This window comes from Elaeis guineensis, chromosome 9 (genome assembly GCF_000442705.2).
Source record: "Elaeis guineensis isolate ETL-2024a chromosome 9, EG11, whole genome shotgun sequence".
In the NCBI taxonomy this organism is placed as follows: domain Eukaryota; kingdom Viridiplantae; phylum Streptophyta; class Magnoliopsida; order Arecales; family Arecaceae; genus Elaeis; species Elaeis guineensis.
The window spans coordinates 88,915,954-88,937,433 of NC_026001.2; the positions used below are offsets into that span (position 1 = coordinate 88,915,954).

Here is a 21,480-nt window from a genome sequence, read left to right on the forward strand (position 1 = left end):
TCAATCAAGATCTTTTTCTTCTTTTTCCTTTCCTTAACAGACGGAGGCTGATGTCTCTATTTTAATATAATATAGATTATATTTCTTGAACTAGGTCTTGTCCCCATGGTCACACCTCTTTGTTTAGCAACTAGAGATTCTCAGTTCAATTCTTGGATGATACATCACCATAAAAATTTGAACCTAGGTAATTACAGTGTCGATCAATCTCCCTCTCTCTCACTCTCAAGAAAAACTTTTGCATGAATATATCCAAGATTGTCGGAAAATGCAATCAATATTAAGCTTTTAACGTCAGTCCACTACAAATTCAAGATAAAGTTTCAAGCTAGATACAAAACTTGTCATAATGATTTGTTTCACAACCATTAAGTCCTATGCATTCGGACTCTGATCTACTACAGATTTTCCTGTTCGAGGATATGGCAATTATTCACCACCACTCAGCTTTTGAACCTGAGACATCTCAGGTGGAGAGATGAGTGAACAATGCTACAGCTTCTGACAACTTAGATTTCTGCAAAGGATTTTATTATCCCAAATCCATGATTCTCAGGGAGGGGCGCATTTCCAGGACGGATGGAGATTAACACTTCAAGACCTGCAAATAGCTGAGATATTACTACCAAAAACAAACAGGAATTATAGCATGTTCAGGGCAACAAGATTCAATCAAAATATCTCAAACACTGCAAGACTATAATAACCAAAAATGTTGTTTCAATTTCCCCTTTTACTCATTTCAACAAGATATGCATTGGCTTGACCATTCTGATCTAATGGTTCATGTGACTGGATTCAGCAGATAAGAAATTATGTTAATGCATCCAAAACTGGAGATTCGGCATCTGTAGTTTGATTATATCCATTAAAGTTAAAGAGAGCGGAAACAAAAAGTAACTGGCTTGTAATCCAGGACGGCACTAGATGATTGATAGATACAGCCCCCTTTTGATAGTTGCATTCCCCTGGTTTCTTCTCCCTAAAACATTGTCACCAACCAACCGACCAACCATCTATCCATCCTTCCATCCAAAACCTAATGGACGCACTAAACCGAGGTCCACCCTATTTTATCATATGATCCACAACAATATTAAACCTATTCTAAAACGAATAATACTGCAGTTGAAACTTGAAAGTCATATATCTACAAGTGGACATGCAAAAGAAGGTGCCAAGATTTATTGTGCCAAAATATGTGATCGATCGCATAAACTAAGAGGCCAAAATACAGCCTTGATCAAGACAACTTGACAAGCACAAAAACCAAAATTCAACTAATCAAAATGCTTCAAAGCCATAAATGTAATCAACCTTGCATTGCATCCTATGCTATATGGACTTGGATGCAAGAATTTGGTGCTGGTATATGTCAGCATTAGATTCATTCCCTTTGAATTTCTTATTGTGGATGCCTACCCGAGTGTCATGCCCACACCGACATTAAGTGCCAGCTGCAAGCATTAGAGTATACCATAGTTTGCCATTACAATGATCTACAGTGAGACTGCTAGATGCATGAGTAGGAAAACTCTAAAACTTTTGCTAGTTCCTAGGCAAATTAGATGTAGATTCATATTTAATGGTTGTTTCAATTTTGTTTTGGTAGGATTATGGTTTTGACCCCACACCACCACAGACACAAGCACACACCAAATGCGCAAACACAAAATTGAGCCAAAGTTCTATGAATAGGATTCTAGCCTAGATCTTAATGACTTTTCAGATATATGATGAAACATCTGAACTAAATATCTAAATTGTTGGTCATGATCTGCAACATTTGGATTAGTAGAAACAAGAAAACATGTGTGCATTATCTGTTCTTATATATACATCAGGTAGACAAACAACAGGAAGCATATAGTATTATCAAAATATATGGTGCCCCACATAAATGAGATTCCACTGCTTTCAGCCTTTAATCATCATTAGTATGACTTTTTGAAATACATGAGAGAAGTAGATTCAACAAGCTTGGATGCTTCTACAGTTCTACCTAATGATCAATCAATGTTCCATTCTAGCATTCATCAAAGAATTAGTACAATGAGAGAAAAATTACCATGTTCTTGCGTGGATAAAAAACAAATTTAACTAATGTAAATATTCAGAGAAGAATACAGAGAAGCACAACTAAAAGAATTTGATACAGTATACTAGCACTCCCATCAAAAGAGTTCCCTTTATAATTGTGCATGAGAACAAGCATATCTCTATGCATGTGGCCTAGAACTTGCAATTGCATGCTGAACAACCAACATCTGTAAAATGATGTGGGTATGTTTGTGTAATTGTCTGTCACTAGAACAATGTACAAATGAATGAAACAGAAATCCAATTGTAAAACCTGAATCAAAATGTTGTGTGAAACAGAGAATCTAATCCATTTCAAGTAAGGTTCAATATCATAACTTCTATGAAATCAAATTCATGGATTTATTCCAGGTAGGTCAATGATAACCAGGACATATCAAATACATAAGCTACATAGCCTGTAGCTTTTCAGGTAGCAACAAAGGTTTAAAATGGAACATGAACCCAAACTAATGTCAGGAATAGTACTAAAGCATTTACCTGCAGCTTTTGCTGCCACAGCTTCTTGATAAACATCAGTTACAAATAAGATTTGAGATGGATTATCCACTCCAACCGACTGTGAGATTTCAAAGTAACTGTGTGCTTCTCTTTTGTTTCTATACATATGAAAAGAGACAGAAGAAGCTTTTCTTGAGTGAACAGTAGCAATGACAAAAGTTTATAATAATTTTACTTTGCAATGGACAGCAAGGGTACTTACCCAATCGTAGTGTCAAAAAAACCACATAGGTATTTTCTCAAGTCCCCATAAGCAGTATTTCCAAATAAAAGCCTCTGGGCCTCTCTACTACCACTTGAATATATGTAGATCTGTATGGACAAGTCAATTCCAATTCTATATATGAGATAGCATAAAGATGAGTCTCTATTCTCAGGTCACCTACCAAAATTATTAAGTGAATTATAGAACAATCATAGAAAATAGCTATATATACAAGAAAGGCAAGTCATCAACTTCAGGTCACGGCAAGGTCCGAGTTGACTCAGACCTCAAAACACTCTAACAGGTACTAGTAGAATCGATATTTGATATGAAATTCCAATTTAAGAGAGTTTATTAAAAACTAAGCTAATACAAAAATCAAGTTCATGGATGACAGATTAAATGGATTATAGAAACACCAATTTAAGTCAATTAGCTCTTGATCAGATGTTCCAACCCTCAAAGTTAGCTCCTCCCTGTTAATGCAGAAATGCAATCCTTACTGTGATCTACCTTATTTTAATGAACAATATCCAATGGAACCCCCAGTTTATGTTATTTAGGTGCTAAAGCAATAAACTTGTGAACACCAAGAAAAGTGTGCATTATATTCCTTTTGGGGTAGGAGGGGGGTGCATTTACATAAAAATGCTTCCCACTAGTATGATAAGTAAAATTAAACACTAGAAACTTCTTGTTCAACCTAACTCCACGGCCAAACAAAGCTTCACAGAAGCTGGGAGCAAGTCCAGCATTCCAACACAAAATTTTTAAGGTTCAAATTGACTACAATCTATATGTTAGGAAAACCATACTTCTACAATGCGTTTGGCATGTAAAAGTAGACCAGCAAAGACTTAAAAATATATGTAGTCTAAATTTTGCTTGTTTGCAAATTCATTTTCTATTCTCCACCTCCTCTCAACTGAACCCTTCTGACCTAATAAATATGTTACAAAAGCATACAAAAGACTTTTAACTCAAAACCTATTCTATGTTGAAATTTGGTTTTAGTATATTATGCATTCTATAAGAAAGTAAAGTCCATCTTCCTAGACATAGTTAACTCTGAAATGCTATTCTCATCCATTCATCACAACATAAAAGCACCGACCATCCATGTTCTCAAAGTTCTGTCGGATTTTTACTTGTATTTAGCATCTTAAAACAAATAAAATTATTGCCCAAAATTCTTCTACATATATTGGAAAATGAATTTCAGCATGTAAAAAATATCACAAGCATATCATAGTTTGCCGTCATTTTATTTAATAAATTTGAATAAGATGCCAAATGTCAATCACTAGTGCACACACTCATGTTGTAGTTTAAGCTACTTTTCTAGAGTCCATGATAATAATAAAGAAAACAGATAATCAGCAATAGATGAACTTAACTTTCTCTCTCTTAAAAAAAAAAAACACAAATGAAGAATGAATACCGTCTCAGTGAGTCTTAACTACTTTTTCAAAGGATGGGCAAGAGAAGATCACAGTATAGAAAATTTAGAGAAATGGTAAAATTACCAACATAAGTAATAAAAAAAAATAAAACCAAGGACAATTTGTAAATCATGTTAAAAAGCTGATAATTTTCAGCTCTAGAACATAACAAGATAAACCACTTTACATGAAATGTCTTCTATGGCCAAAGGAACATTTAACCATTTTCTAAGTTTTCTTTACATACGAAATCATGTACTTTTAAGATGAAAAATGGTATATTACCAGACAATATGGAATCTCTCATTTTCCTCAAAAAGATATGGAATCTTTCATCTATGAAAGCATGTTCTTTTAAGATGAAAAATGGTTCTATATTACAAGATAATATGAAATCTTTCGTTTTCCTCAAAAAGAATGGAATGTTTCATTGATATTAGTTACTAAATAAGGCAAAACTACTGAAATGTGAACAATTGAGTGATAGAATACCCTTTCCTCCAGTCTATATTTATCAGGACAAAGACTTCCTGTTTTGAGAAGCAAACAGTTACTCATTTATGATAAGTAGCACTCCTGGATGCCTTCTCTTCAGGATCACTGGAGTTAAAAATACTTCAGCTAGGAGATAACAACCAAAGTTATATTAGTTATAAGACCTTTAAGCCATCAGCATGCCACTTTTTAAGAGCTTCAGGAACATCCTCATAAACAATTCCCTGCAATTCTTTGTTTTGAAATCCGGTTCTCCATATGTGACCCTGCATATAGAATGGAATAACATAGTAAAACCAAAAAAAAAAAAAAAATCTGATAGCTATAGATATGTCCCTTACCCTCAAGGAATTGTATGGAATCCAAAATTATTACCTGCAATTGTTTAAGAGAAGTAATTTTTCTGTCAGCTCTTATCATTGCCTCCACATTAGTTACTAAAGCATTTATAACTTCCTCTTTCCCAGCATCATCAGCTGGAATGGGTACAGAACCCAACACCCCTTGTTTCAGGTCATCCTCAACCTACACAGAAGTTGCCTTTAAGTGTTAATTATTATGAACAATCAGGATGGAAAATGTGAGACTCAAATATAAAAAACATGGAAATAAGACATTAAAGGGACCATGTGTTATGGCTCGAAATAAGAAAGCAAAAAAAGGATAATACTAATAAGAGGAAACTAGGAACCAAAACAAGAGTGAAGAATATTGAGTGCTTTGCCTAGGAACACACAAAGAAATAACACACAAAAGAACTGAAACTTAAGGAAAGAGCTTGTAGTTTATTGTAGGTCATTTAGTAAATATGGTGACCTTTCAGAAAACACCACCCCCAAACCAGGGCTAATATGAATACATATAACACAAAACTGATCAAGCTGGCCCGGTAGGTTATTTGGCTGTTTTTTTTAATTTGTGCCTTAGAGATGAAACGTCGAAATCAGCACCTATATCGATAGTTATCATCTTCCACCTCCATTCAGACTATTTACAGGTCTGGTGGAGCCATGGAGAGTTGTTATTTGGTAGCAAGAATTAAAGATTACAACCAAGTGAGTATATCTCTTTGAAGGGCCAACTGGTCTTAAACATTTCATGAAAAAAGCCTTCTCTTGCCTAAACACACATGACACAGGAATTTGGCAACTTCTAAAGAGTTTGTATCATGTTGTCAACCGATCATAAAATCTGCTAAAGACCTCAAGCATTTCACTGAGCCTTCTCTTTTAGGTGCCAACTGGCCTTAAACATTTCATTGAAAGAACCTTCTCAAGCCTAAACAATGATGAATCAGGATTTTGGCAACTTCTAAAGAGTTTGTATCAAGATGTCAACCAGTCACAAAATTTGTCAGACTACTTCATATCAACAAATACGAAAAATCAAATTAATCTGGGAATCCCATTTTCTATTGCCAACAAATCAAAAGTGTGATGTGTAACAAATGTAAGCATTTTAAAAAGTCAGAAATAGAAATAAGAGATCTGTGGTTCCAGAACGTCCCTCACTCCTAATTATTCTGTTAGCAGATTTTGCAAATAAGTACCAGAAAACAGCATCTCATGAGCATTTTCTTGTTTGTAAACACAAGTTAAGGTTCAGAGGTAGCAACATCATGTCAGATTATATTATCTGCACAAATCTACAGAACCATGCTTTTTACCTATCAACTCCTCATTCTATAAAAGAAGAGCTGCTTACTGGTCTTTAGATGTATAAAGTAACAACAAAACTGCCAACAATTCTTTCTTGAAACATTTTCCACTTTCTGAAATCATAAAGTGTCAAAAGATACTGAAAAAATTGCATCATGAGCATGTTCACTCATCTGCAAGATAAGTGCATAGATATCACTAATATATGCATGCCTGCCCAACAGCTGTAGCAGCATATGAACTTGAACAGATCCTATTCATCACCTGCCAAACATTGTTTTTAGATCAGCAATGACTATAAGCTTGTGGTGACTCAATGGATCATACCAAGGTACAAAGATGCTGTCAGAAGAACCATAGAAGGAATGAAAGCGAATAAATAACTTGGAGTCCACACATTGCAGCTCTGATGATTTGCCACAAGGGGATTAAGGCAATGCTGAAGAAGACGATAAACAGATGAGATGGGGATGAAAGAACAAGCTCGAGAAAGAACAACGACAACCACAGCAAGGGTGAGTTATTCCGGACTAGAGTATTCGCCGTCTCGGTACCAGGCTCCATACTGATGCCAACCTATTACTATGTCGATATAGGTCGTTAGGCATACCGAGTGTCAATATGCTCTCCATACTATGTACTGGTACCAAATTGGTACATTACAGTATATCCCATACCACCCGATTTGATACGGTACGGCAAGCCTCAAACTAGACCTGTTCCATTAGTGAGCCACGCCAGACTCAGACCTGGCTCTGCCCGAGGTACATCTAAAATTAGTCAAGCTCGGGACCAGCCCAGCCCCGCCTTTGGGCCTACCTCCCAACCTCAAGCCCGGTATTTCCTCAGGCTTTAGGCCAAGCCTCGGGCTTCCCAAACCCTTTTTTCAGCTTAAAAATATTTAAAAAAACTTGCAAAGATTAAACATTTAAAAGGGATTGATAGGGCCTATGAATTTGTGTTTAGGGTTATTCTGATAAGGAGTGTAGGTGCATGGAAGAGAGCTATCAATATTTTTTTGGGCATCCAATATTAGGTTGGGCTTGGGCATACATATATGATATATATTGTATGTTATATCAGATCCAGGCCAGGCCAGGCTCAAGCTGACCTAAACCCGAGTCCAACCTAACTAGTGGGCTCATATTTCAGGCCTGGCACAGCCCGCCAGGCTTAAAATCCAGGCTTAGGCCTGTTTGAAATGCTTCATGCTTGAGTGGCCATAGGTGGGCCGTTGAAGTGTGAACAAATCTATTATGAACTCATAAACTATTAGATTCCTTCTATCCACCCACAGATAACCATGCCAACAACAGATATCAGCCACTAGTATGTGCTCAACTCTAGGTGTGTGTCCCCTCCACCTAGTAATATCAAAATCTCAGAATAAGAACAAAAAGTTATAGTATTATATACTTATAAGGCAAAAATGGACAACTGACCAAACAACAGTCAGAACTCTTCTGGAAAAAGAGTTCAGACATGAAATCAATCAAGCTTGCAATTACAGTTTAACGTTACCAGTTGTTTCCGTTACAAGGCTCTTTTGAATAGATTAATCTTCTAATCTACTAGTTCAAATCAAGTGTGAGTGCTTCCTCAACCTCAGAGCTTTTTCACAAGAGCCTACTCTACACTCTTTGGCTCTCTAATGGAAATCCAGATTATTAGTTAAACATGCAGCAGCTGATGGCGATTCATCCACTAAAGTTTCCAACAAAGAAGTGCTGCCAATCAGCATTATTAGAACATTTTAATCCATTAATGACCATTTTGGTTATATAAAATGCCTTGCTGAGAGCACCAGTACACATGATATGGTCTACAACATCATGATGGGCCTTTCCAAAAGCTTTCATGAATTAACTGACCATAATGACAATCAATGAAGTACTTGAGTGATTCCCAAGTAAATTGGCATCCGTATTTGGTATTCAATACCTAACATCCTTGGATCAGTTGTCATGATCTTTTACTTGCAAAAAGCTTTATAAGGGAATCCATTATTGAGCAATCTTATTTCCAATAATCCAATTTTAAATAGGTGACAACAATAATTAATTAGTTTGACTCAGTCTTCAGACCCAGCTGTCTCTTTAACCTTTTACATGTCAGCAAAGTCATTTCCAGAAGCTGTACTGTCCACATAAATCACAATAGCAATGTGATTAGCAGAATTGTCTTCACATCAGAATGTATAACATAGGAAACTATACTACCTTGCACCTTGAACATATAACCAATGTTTGAGTTCAAACAATAGAATGCCTTTGACTCTCTCAATGATGAAAAGGCATCAGTTGATATAATATTGAATGACGAGATAGTTATTACGCTTATTACCATCAACTGTTTCATTGACCTCCTTGTTAGCATTAAGAAAAGAATCTAACAGTTGGGAGAACCACATCACCAGTCTACCAGACATGTCCTATCATCAAGTGCAGTTAAAATGATTTCCCTAACATTCTTTTGCATAATTGTATTCCTTGAGAATATAAAATTCGAGCATAAAAACCTAGGTAAGTCTCATTTGCCAACCATGTGTTGTACTGCCCTGTGCCATGCATCGTACCACCACATACTACCGACTGTACCAACCTATATCAATCTGAATCGACATGGTTGTACCATCCAATATCAGCAAACCATGAGCTAACAGTAAATACAGGGGCATACTGTTCCACATGCTGTATCAGTACATGATAGATGCCTCATATACTGCAAGACTGCAAACCTTGGATGGATTTAACATCAGTTCGTGAGGTAAGGAGAGATACCATAATATCATAAGGAATGAGGTGATTGTGGCTACATGTTTAATTGCACTTGTTATTGAAAAGAAAACTCTAATTAAGATGACCAGAAAGTAGAAATACATAACCCATCCAATAGTGAATTTGTAAATATAACACACAAGACTATAAATCAATGATGATAGGGGGTATTAATGACCAATATGCCTCTTTATGTATGGTTTGTTGCCTAAGGACAGGCTGGAAAACTTAGAAAATTTAACATGGAATACCTAGACCTAGAGTATTCAGTTTGGCTTATATCATTATTAACAGGCTTGATTCCTGAAGCCACTCATGGTTGTGAGGATAATTAGAATAATCCTGTCAAGAATGGGAGGTACCATGGTGATTTATGTCCAGAGAGATTGTGAGAATATGCATACATCTTTTAGAGTATAACTTGAACAGTTTGAATATGAACCAGTTTTAGAGGATGTGAGGATGTGCATACATCATTTAGAGGATAAATGGATGGGTCTGAATATGAACCAGTTTTTGATTATGCATGGGCTTATCACTTAAAACAACAAAGAATGAAGTTTCCCCAACGTAGGTTTTAGGCCCACACTAGAACCTTGTGCATTGGTCCGACCCAACATTGCCTTAAGTCCAAATGTGAATCTATCATGGTCCAGGATCAAGGTTCATATGGGACCCAAGGGGACCCTATCTGATTGACCATTGCATCCTCATCTAAGCACATGACAAGTGATAATAATGGTGAATTGGGGATCACCATAGGCCTTCCGGAAAAGAAATCTGGTGAGTGAGCTGAGGTATTCTCAAGAGAAACTTTCCATGCAGGCAAGAAAGAAAAGAAATGAACTCCACCTTAAGACTGAGCTCGATAGCACCTTGACATGGAATAAGAAAAGGTTTGAACCCTTCTTGACAGCAGCCCCTACCTATCAAGTCATAAGAGAAGAGAGAGACTGATGTGATGCTTTTGTGAAGATGACAACTCAATACTCTAGGCACAATTAACTAATCATGATTAATGCAAATCAGCATACATTCCATGAGAAGAATTCTTTTCCTGAGAGACATGTATGCTTACCAAATGAAGATTGGAGGATTCTAACTGATCTTGACCCAGCTTGTATTATGGACCCTCTTCTAGTCTTGAGTGGGTAAGATATTACAAAGCAAGATTTGCAAAATTCTGGAGACTTCATTTTTACCCAGCTGACCTCATTTCCTTCCCGGTTCCCATAACTCGGAGTAGGGGAGGGAAGGGTCATTGGCTTGAGAATATCAGATATCTTAGTTCTTGTGTAACCCAAAACATTAGGCCTAATAAAAAGGGAACAGAAATGTGCTATTTAATTCTGTCATTGATAGCAACTTTGCTCTCATCTCATTCTGGCTGACCTCCTTTAAACCAGGTTCATAGTGCAGGGGAACAATATTGCATTCAAAATTTGGTTGGCTTCCCATCATTACTCCTGGTTCAAGAGTAGGTTGAAAAGTTCTTCCTTCATAAAAAGAATCATATATCTAAGAATCATTAATCAAGATCTAAAATTCCAAACTATGCTCCACTGGGTGTAGACAGTGTCATATGTCACCCCTAAATGGCATGGATTTTGAGTGACAAACAAATGTTTAAATGTTCTCCAAAAAGCAAAAAACAAGATCATGCTGCTTAAATACTGAACTCAGCTATGATACAAACAAATGGTTTTTGCAACATGAAGTCTTGATCTAGTAATGGATTTATTAATATTCACATATCTAGCCATGAATCATGCTGATCACATCCACCAAGATTAGCTAGTTTAAATGCACCCCAACAACAAGAGCTGCAGCATGAAAGATGAATATTCATCAACAATTGATTAATCAGTCTCCAACATGGTACAACCATTCTTTGCAGATGTATATAAATTGCCAAGTATTATACATCCATAACAGAATAACTGCAATCAATTTCACACATTTTACCATCTAGCCACAAATATAATCACTTTAAGTAGAGGTGCTTTTCCTGCCACCTAAGATTTCTTGTGAAGGTAGATCCTAAGCCTAGTGTTATACACAGAAATACACAAGCATACACACTTATCTTACTTAAAAAGAAAGCCATTAACATCTTACTTGGGCACGCAATAGCTTGATATCATCCTTGGTTTCCTCACTATCATATGTTGATATCAAATGTTTCCGTACATTATCACGAGCATAGGGAAAAAGAACATCTGTAACAAATGATATTGGGGTTGTCGTTCCTTCAATGTCAAGAACAATGCATTGCTGCAAAAAATTGAGTAATTTATTAATGATTAACTTCATATTTTTTGAGTTGAAGTATGCAACAGAGTAAAAACTGAAACAATGAGCACAGTTCTTGCACACAAGCAAATCCTAAGTATGATTTTGACACATAAAAAGGAGACTACAGAACTTACTCTTGACAGCTCCACAACATGATTGCCATTCAGGAGCCCTGCTCTTAAGGAACCACTTGGATTCCAATCCTTACCTTGAATGGCCTTTGTATTGCTTATTGGGCCATGGCTTGGAGTAGTCCAGTCAATACCCATTTGGTGAAGTTTGATGGCAGCATCAAAAAGATAATGATAACATTCAGCCTGAGAAAGGAATACAACAGAAAAATATTTTTTTTGAAAAAAAATCATCTCTGTAAGCTTATGACATACAAGCAACTAATTAGATAAAATCTTAAGGAAGAGTCAGTAAACAAAATGACCCTACCAATGATAGGAAATGATTCTATCGTGATAGTAGACACTAGAAACCAAAAGAAGATCTAAAAAAAATATTTACTATAAACACAAAAAAAGTCATATAATCATTCGGATCACAAGAAGATTGAATACATAGTAATATGGCATGTTTTTATGATTTTTATCCAACAAACAAGTACTTGCAGGTATCATGACAAAGCCATATACAATGGTAATAATGGCTTGGACACAAATATCTCATGTGGAAGTACAAGCGGAAAACCTGAAATAAACACATATAATCATATATACTCAAAAATCAGAAGCAAATTCACTCACTCACTAGAAGTTGAACCAACCTGTGTCTTGGCACTGATCCAAGAGTCTCCCCATACATATATCCCATGGTTGCGCACAAGCACAGCAGTTGCTTTTGGATATGCAGCAATCTGTAGTGCATTAGATTAGTATATTCACAAATACATGTAGCCATATAATTAGAGTCAACATCATGCTATGACATTTTATTGCTCTGATAAATCATGAAAAACTTTGTTCACAATTAGCAAGCAGCTATTCTAAGCCCTAAAGAAGGATATTGCAACCATAACACCAAGAACTATCTTCTTCGTTCAGTAGTTGCCGGTTGTTAGATGTTATACAGTGTATTTAATGTATTTTACCAGAACTCAGGAGTCTTAGGAAGACTTGGTGTTTACTGTTTAACACTAGAACCAACTAAGCCTAGTAGCCCATCGAATGCTACCTGAAACTTTTAGAAGATGAGAAAATCTTCGACCTAGCAATAGGAGACAATTAATCTTATAATTGACTGCAAGGATAACTACTGCAATCAATTTATTACAAGGATAACTCTACTGCAATCAATTTTATGCATAGGCAAAATATACCATATCAAGTGGGTTATGTCAAAGAAACTCCTTTCTTAATAAGATGTAATCTGGTAAATGCCTATGTCCCTACAATAGTTCTTGTCCACAATCTCTACCTACACACACAGTTCCACAGCCTGATGTCAAACATTCTTGGTAATTCTGAGACACCTTGGCCCAAAATCTAACAGATGACCAAGAAATGAGATTCAGGATCTAAAAAGTTTTAATACATCTGGATACCAACCAAGAAATTCCAGAATTTCAAGGCCATGTAATGAATTGAAACAAGCATGAACCCAAAAAACTTATTGATAGTTTGATACCTTAACCTACTTCAATCAACAAGCTTTATCTCATTAATATGGAATTGGCTAGTGGAAAGGCCCCATTTATAAATTAATATTTGGTTCACTAACCAAAATCAAAATTCTGAATGAAATTATTTGCATTTTCAGTTGAACTTTCCGAAATTGCCTTTCTATAATTAACCATAGCATCCATATAGTTAACCAAACATTCACCCATTTAACGAGAGATGGCTTTATGAATACATATTTGTTAGAAAAGAAAGAATCTTCATATTTCTTCTTGCAACTTGCATTTGAATCATCACTAATCTCCCGATGCTCCATTCAGATATCCTGAATCGATGACCCCTTCCTAAAAAGGGATGTGTTTGGTAAAGTTTACCATCCAGGACGGTTCATCATCTTATTTTCTACAGTAATGCTCCAATTATTTCTTTACTATATTCATTGATGACACCCATCCTTTCTACCACCAAGCATCCACCTCAACAAGCTCATCTGAGCTAAATTCAGCAGAGGATCATGTACCCGCTCTAAACCTGTTGGAAGCATGTGTACACTCTTCTAGCTGCTTCTTAGTAACACAACCAGTTAACAATAATTTGTGCATGTTCTTCTAGATATCTCTTGTCAATGTACACAGGTTCATTGATTATTCTTTAGGTAATACTTTCTTTGAAGTTTATTCTACTGTTCCGCATTAATTTGCAGTAGGCAGCCATCACACCATTTTGTGGAAACATAGATCTGTCAAGTGTAAGCTTGTGACTGCAATTCCTTCAGCATGTCATAAATCAACAGCACAAACCTAAAGAGGACATACTGTATATGCTTGATGAAGCTTGAAAAGGAACACATTAATCTAGTGAAAATATACCGCTTCACTTAGGGATTCTGTAAGCTCACTCTCATGAGGAGTGTTCTCAATTATTGGAACAACAAGCTCATCATGATAACCATGTCCTTGAATTCCTTTTATCATCTCCATGTGAGTAATCTGCATCAATAAAACAAAGTACATGAAGCCGTAAGATAAACTGAATGAAAGAATTAAAATAAACAAAATTAAAAGAGAAACTATCAGTCTAGAAGAGAAATGAAAACCTAAAGGAAGAAAATTTAAGTATCACATTGATTTCATGGAAGCTCTTTATAAGACCTACCTATGATGTAACATGTTAAGCAAAGATAATTTCCTTTTTGTTACAAAAAGAAAATAAAAGCAACAATCAGTACATCTGCCTTAACAGCGGCAGTTCCTCATCTTTTCTACTAATTAAGAAGGTGATTTATTCTCCCATTGCATAGCTGTATACCTTCCTCTGCAATTTCACATAACATCAGTTGCAGTCATAACTTTTGACCTAACTAGAATACTATTTTACCATTCTCCTGGTTCTTGTATTTCACAATAATATAACTCTGTCTCTGAATTTGCTTCATGTAGTTGATTTCCTGAAACTCTCAAGACAACTATGTTTCTCAATCCCATGCTAAATTCAATCCATGTCTCTCTTATTGTGAAAATAACTGCAAAAAAATGCTGCCTTATACTTCACATACTCTTCCAGTAGTCAGTATCATACATTTACTTGACAACAAAAAAGCACCACCAGCAAAGCCATCCTTTTCTCATAAGAGGCATCAGTGGCAAAGATCCTCCAACCACCCATATTACTCCCTTATTCTTTAGCCTTGTCTTCAGAAGATTTAGCCCTAGCAATAATACCACCTTACTTTGGGTTGCTTCTTTAGTAACATTTCCAGGCTGCCCCTATTTTTTAGTAACTTCTCATTTGCTTCCGATCATTAGTCTTTCTTCACTGACAGCAAAAAACCAAGCATTTAAGTTGAGAACAAATAAGAAATTTCTCAATAAAATTTAGAATGTTGGATCTCATCTCTTTCCTAGCACCTCCTGTATTGAAGCTAATTGTCTTCTATCATGAAATGGATGCAGAAACAATAGATGCGAGCAATTGAAACAAATATTACATGACAGAAAAAAAAATGAATATAGAAATATAGAATGGAGAGCTCAGAGAACTTCTCAATGACACATCTTATTTATACTTTTAACTGATTTTTTATAATTATTCTTTCCCCATTATATTTTGTAAATTTATAGCGCAGTTTTTCTCGCATGGGCTCCAACTATCTTCTTTCTTCTTGTTTCAATGTGGATCAAAGATAGACAAACTCTTACAAGCAGTGTCTATCATACAAGATTTTGACACAGAACAGTCAACAGTGGCATGTAATGATCATAAAAGATCCCATTGCATCACCATGCGACATTTATCTTTCCATTTGTCAATTAAGAGGCAACTTTTCCAGAATATCTCATGAATGATACATTATTTTTATAAAATATTTACAATTCAATAGGATTTTTTTTGGTTAACCAAGCTCATTTAACTGCTATGCTCTTATAATTTACTTAGAAATCCATTTTTCATTTATGTTTTCATCTCATCAATCATCTCCTAATTATCAAGGGTAGGATATTCAACAAAAAGTTTAACAAGATAGGGTTTCAAATCCCACATTTGTAAACATATAATAATAGACGCTTATCAGTTTCACCAGAATTAGTTTCATATTTGCCCTTGTTGACTCATAGATAATTTGTAGGCTTACTTCTGTTAACCCTGCCAATAACTTCGTATTGTACAATACTCCTAGTATTCTCAGGTCAACATATACCATGGAGATGCTTTTTCCAAAGTTTAAATTTTTGAAGGAAATGCCTAGACAGGAATACAGCTTGATTGTTAACCTTCCAGAGCTATACGCAAACAAGCACACAAAACAAAATTCTATTTTAATCATTATTCCATCGACTTCCCATTTGGTACTATGATGATGCAATTCTGTACACAATATTTATTCTTGTGAATCTGGTCATCCTTCAACTAACTGGTTTTTTTTCTTTACTTTTAATAGTATGGTTGATTCTACTGAAAAAGTAGTATGGTCAATTTGACTATAACTTTTCTTATATTTGTAATGCTCCTTAAGGACAAGAACCATAAAACCCATGCTTCATCCCACTACTTACGGTAAACTTTAAAAGTTCTTGTACGCTAAGCTTTGCTATCAAAGGATACACCCATTAGTAACATGAGATATACCTTAGTCAATTCAACTCGTCCACTTCTCAACATAACTGAGTTTAGTCGTGAAATGACACCTATATCAAACATGCTAGGTTTAGCAAGCATCAGGTCCTGAAGGACTTTATCAGAGGACCCAGTGGCCAATGTCTGATTCTGTCACACTGTATTCCAACATATGCTGTAACATTCATGACCCAACTAATATTCATGAAGAATGAAGATACATCTTTTGGTACATCTATATCTAGGCCCATAAAAATCCATGTTCACCTATACGGACGCATCATTTTCATAAATATCCTCCCCACTGATCATCAAATCTTAAATCTTCTCGTTTGATGTGTTGAATGCATTCTGCAGCTCCACATTCCCTATTTCCATTTTCACTGATTTGTTGTTATCCTATCACAAGCTGATAAGTTTTTTTTACATAATCCAAATTGTTAGCTCTGCTAAAGGCCTGAGACTACAACAATAAGTTTATTTCTTTAAGGATTTAATTAAGTCAATGGCCAAATGTCTGGTACCTTTTATTAATATGTCCAAAACAAATAGATATTCACATTAGTCTATCAACAAAAGGCAGAAATGTACATTGATTGTATGCAATCAATAGAATTGCTAAAAATCAAAATACATAGATAAATATGCATTGAGTAACAATGCACAGCATAGAGCCAATATATAGAGGAGTCATATATATAGTACATGATGCAGGCAAGAGGTCAACCCATGAAAGAAATCTTCCCTTGGAAGTGACTGAAGACCAAACCGAAGACCGAGACAAGCTTCAAAATCCAAGGTGACAACAATTTCGAATCCAGCGCATACAGTGCACACATGGATATCCCATATACCCAAGGGATGAGTCATGGGTCTACAGTTTTGTAGTCCAAGTCACAAGTTGGTTTATTCCATAAATCCAATGCATTCTTTTCTAGCATTTGAAACAAAGGTTTATTTAGAAGATTGCAGTCTTTTCTGTTGCTGACCTGGCATTGTCTTAAGTCTCATCAATAAGCATCCAGAATCTGATGAATAATACAAGTATCCAACTGTCTGCAAAAGTTTTGGTAAAACAAGGTGCAGTTCATTATTTTGCATGCTTTCTCAACAATCAAGTTTCCTTAGTAGGTCCAAAGGTCAACCACTAGTCCAGTAGGAGTGTTAGGGCTCCTAGGGATCTATAGATACCACTTGTTTTAAAGCATCTGCAATTAATGAATGAATTTTAAGTTTGAGTAGTTCTTTTTGAATATTCTTCTATCCATAGTGCTGAGAGCGTACATCTCTCTACAGTGCAATGCTATAGAACTCTGTGTCAGGATCCTTCATCCAAATCCCATTTTCTTAAATAATCCTCTACCTCATTACTTATACTTTGCCTTAGCTTAATTTTTCTAAATTAATAGAGAAGTAAGAAAATGAGTATCACAAGTATGAACTCAGCACATAGCTACACCAATACTGGCCAAATAGAGTTCATTACAAAAGTGAAGGATGGAGCTTATGGGATGACCTAAGGCGCTATGCCAGTCAATCCTACATCTCTATGCATCCAATCTGAATGAAATTAGGCTTTCTAAGACTGGGATTGCTGGTATTTATGACTGGGACTTAAGAATTGGAGAATTTAAGGCTTAATGTGGAAAAAATTATAGATCCAATAAAAAATTAACAGAAAGGACGAGGATTGATGAAAAAGAGATTGTGAAGGAGGAGGACGAGGAGAAACTTTATTAAAACTCGGTTTTATATAAATCATCTTGAATCTTGCTTTGCTTTGAGCACAGGTATGAGTTTACTATAAGATTTTGTGGACCAATGATCTTACAAGTGGTTCAAGTGACATAGAACAGAAAGAAAAAGGTTTTTACACATTTTACCCAATATATTATATATTACATTAAAAGAAAATATGCAACCAATCCTAAAATAGCTGTCTTTTCCACCCCAATTTTAAATCTTCCATCTCAACTCTAGCAAAGAAATGTTTAGCAGGATATTCAAGGGTTATATAGCAGGGGATTCCCTTTTATTAACAACTGAAAGATCTCCAGCTTGGCAATGAATACAGATAGGATCAAAGAGTATTTAATGATGTTAATTAGATGTCAAGGTGAACCATCAACTTACGGTTCCCTACTGAAAGATCCATTAATAACCCATTGCAGGGAGTTCACACCAATACAATGCATATTGACCAAGAGGACATGTTACAGCCTGCAACTTCTCCATAATATACTCGCTTGCATGCTTTGGAATATACTTGAATTACTACAAAGAACTGATAAAATTAAATTCATAATTTTTTAACCTTCTAAAAGTGGTATGTGGATTCACAGCGAAATTAAATGTTTAATGCTTTACATGGAGACAAAACACAAACATAATTTGTAAGGACACTACTGTAAAATGAACATCCTAAAACTGTTGTCCAATTGAGAGTTCATATATCGCAAGAACAACCATTGAAATAAGAAGGCAAGCTTAATTTTCTGAGATTAATCCACAACTATGGAACTTCATTAGTAAATTATCAATTATATAACAAAATACAATAGTGTTTCTATACACAGAGTGTGAAATAAATTATATTGACTTTTCTGTGCTAATCAAAGAAGTAAGAAGCTTTACTCGGAACTCTTTTGAGAAGGGATGGATCATTGTTGCAAGACAACTCTCCATACCATGACTATGAATAACAGCCCCAGCATTGCGCATCTGATAAGCCTACAAAAGCCAGTAAACACAAGGTCAGACCCAGTATATACTAGAACTGAAATAAATTAAAAAATTAAAGCATAGAAGCTTTAACCAGAAACCTCATACTGGGCATATATGTTGTTTATATATGTACATGTGTACAGGAATAAAATGTATGCTGTTTGGATGATTGTGGCAAAGAAATATTTGTTAATATTTGTTACAGAACAAACATATTTAAGACTTGAAAACATGTCAACCTTCCACTAAAAGCAACATAAGAAATTCTACAATGGTATGCCAATCATATATCTAAAGCCATTCTAATATCCTCCTATGTCATTCTAATGTCTAATTTCCAGCTATAAGTACCAGTAAAACAATGCATTGTCAGTATCCTCTTAAATTTAGCTCCTAAAACTAACTTTAAAATTGCCAGCTGATCCAAGGAAAGCAGTGCAAACAACATAGCAATGGTGTAATCAGTTGATCAAATGTTTTTGCAATGTTTGAAACTTTGAAAGGACTCTCTACTTTTTAATCTGAAAAATAAGAATGTTAGAAACAAGGTACACCATCTTGGTACCAGGCCTGTATTGGTGCCACCTTGTCACTATTGCATGTACGTCCGGTACAAGGACTGATTCGGCATACCGAATGTCTGTACGCCCCCCATACCGTATACTAGTACCAAATCAGTATGGTACAATATATCATGTACTATCCGGTTTGGTATGGTATGGCATACCTTGATTAGAACCTAATGGCCTATCTAATTGGACGACTATAAAGTATGCTTAGTCTCATTATGCTCAATGATGCTCTCAATTATCAACATAAACCATTTTAGCTATCAATAAGGACTCCGACTCCCCCTCCCCACCCCCCCAACCCCCCACCCAAAAAAAAAAAAAAAAAGAAAAGAAAAAGAAAAAGGACAAAACCTAATCCCCTTGAGCATTACTTATAAATTGAAAATCTCTCCAAAGAAGCTTCTGCTAATGGTCCCAAAAACAGCCTCATAGACATCTATTTCAGCTCAATATGCGTAAGTTCACTGAACAGAAAGATTCATCTCCCACTAACAGTCCTCAGTCTAGCATCACAGACATATAATCTACAAGATGCCAAGCATCATGATCGAAATCTCTTTCATGTTCATCCAGACTTAAGCCTCGCTATTCAAAAACTTTCATCCCCTTTACCAATTACCATACCAAAAATAAAAAATAAAAATCCTGAGCAATCACCCTACCTCTTTGTTGCTTACCGCTAATCATCATTTCTCAAAATGCATTCTCAAAATCTAATCCTCAGCTCCTCCCTTCAAATGAACCTCTTTGACGGACTACCCGCCATGATAATCCAAAAATCAGAACTTTCCTCCACAACTGGTCCAATTTCTAGACTTAATAGCGACCCAATCAGCATTATAGGAAACTCACAGATGAAAAAAGAAATGAATCAGAATGCAAAAGAGTAGGAGTGAAGGAGGATAACAAAGAAGAACACGGGATTACCTTCATGAAGAGGGGAGCACAATCGGTACATTTGGGGGGCTTGTGGGGGTAGGGTTTTGGTGAAGGCGCTGACAGCACCGTCCCGTTCCCGGATAGCACATACATGTCCGCGGGCACCATCCGCTCCTTCTGAACCCCTAATCGAGATCACAACCTTTCCAATATGAGATTTTTATCAAAGAAACCAACAAAGAAGAGGCGGATATCTTTCCAAGATGAGATATTTATCAAAGAAAACGACTAGGAGTGGAGTAAATCGTCACAAGATGAAGAAAGTAAACAAGAAAAGAGATCAGAGAGAGATAAAGAACATACCGGAGGGAGACATGATGATGAGCTGCTCGGGCTTGGGGACGGCGTCGTCGTGGGCCTTGATGGTGATGCTGCCGCCGGTGCCCGTGACCCATCCGAGGGAGTAGAAGTGGCGGCAAAGCTCGGCGACCAGCTCCCGAGTCTCCCTCACCGCCTTTCCCTCCAAGTACGCCTGCGACGAGAGCAACGGAAGCGACTTCGCCGACGCCATTAAACCCTCTCTCTCCCCCCCTCTCCTCCTCCCCTCTTATAGTAAATTTTTTTGAGAAGTTTTTCTATTGCTGTTTTCCCTCAGACTGGGTGGGGAACTAAGCCGCCGACGGGATTGGAACATCGGAGCGTGGGACCACATCATCTAACGAAGAATTGCATAGAAATGTATATGCGGGAGAATCTTACGTGTCGGCTCCGTGGAAAAATTCTGCTAATATTTTTTTCTGAAAAAATTTAATTATATAATAATTAAAAAAAATAATTTTTATATATTTAATTGATCACTTAAAAATTATATGCTATAAAAAAATTTATATTTAATTGATCATCTATTTTTATAAAAAAAATTATATAAAATATTTTTTGGTTAACAAAAAAAATCAACTTTATCCTAATTAAGCATATCAGAAAAACTATTTTAATTTTAATATATAGAGAATTTTTTTACAAAATATTAGAATTTTAATCTCATGTAAGTGTTATCTTTCAATTTTTAAAAAAAAAATCAATCAAACATGAG

The 21,480-nt window shown here is 35.9% G+C and overlaps 1 protein-coding gene across 1 annotated transcript; it reads right to left on the reverse strand.

The window, feature by feature from the left end:
- Positions 1-258: 258 nt before the first annotated feature.
- On the reverse strand, positions 259-21,013 carry LOC105034201 (probable bifunctional methylthioribulose-1-phosphate dehydratase/enolase-phosphatase E1). Its single transcript, XM_010909256.4, has 12 exons — positions 20,751-21,013; positions 20,436-20,572; positions 18,847-18,942; positions 13,968-14,087; positions 12,246-12,335; positions 11,608-11,790; positions 11,297-11,452; positions 5,119-5,268; positions 4,908-5,009; positions 2,804-2,913; positions 2,581-2,699; positions 259-601 (listed from the first exon to the last, which is right to left on the reverse strand). The coding sequence occupies exons 1-12, from the start codon at positions 20,956-20,958 to the stop codon at positions 510-512; spliced, it is 1,563 nt and encodes a 520-aa protein (XP_010907558.1). The 5' UTR covers positions 20,959-21,013; the 3' UTR covers positions 259-509.
- Positions 21,014-21,480: the final 467 nt, after the last annotated feature.

Bases quoted from the DNA above. Each gene is read 5' to 3' on its own strand.
- LOC105034201 (XM_010909256.4), bottom strand. From the start codon at position 20,958: ATGGCGTCGGCGAAGTCGCTTCCGTTGCTCTCGTCGCAGGCGTACTTG. The intron at 18,943-20,435 runs GTAATCCCGTGT...TGGCTTTTGTAG, and splicing joins GTGCTCCCCTCTTCATGAAG to GCTTATCAGATGCGCAATGC. The intron at 2,914-4,907 runs GTCTTATAACTA...TTGTCCATACAG, and splicing joins GGCATGCTGATGGCTTAAAG to ATCTACATATATTCAAGTGG.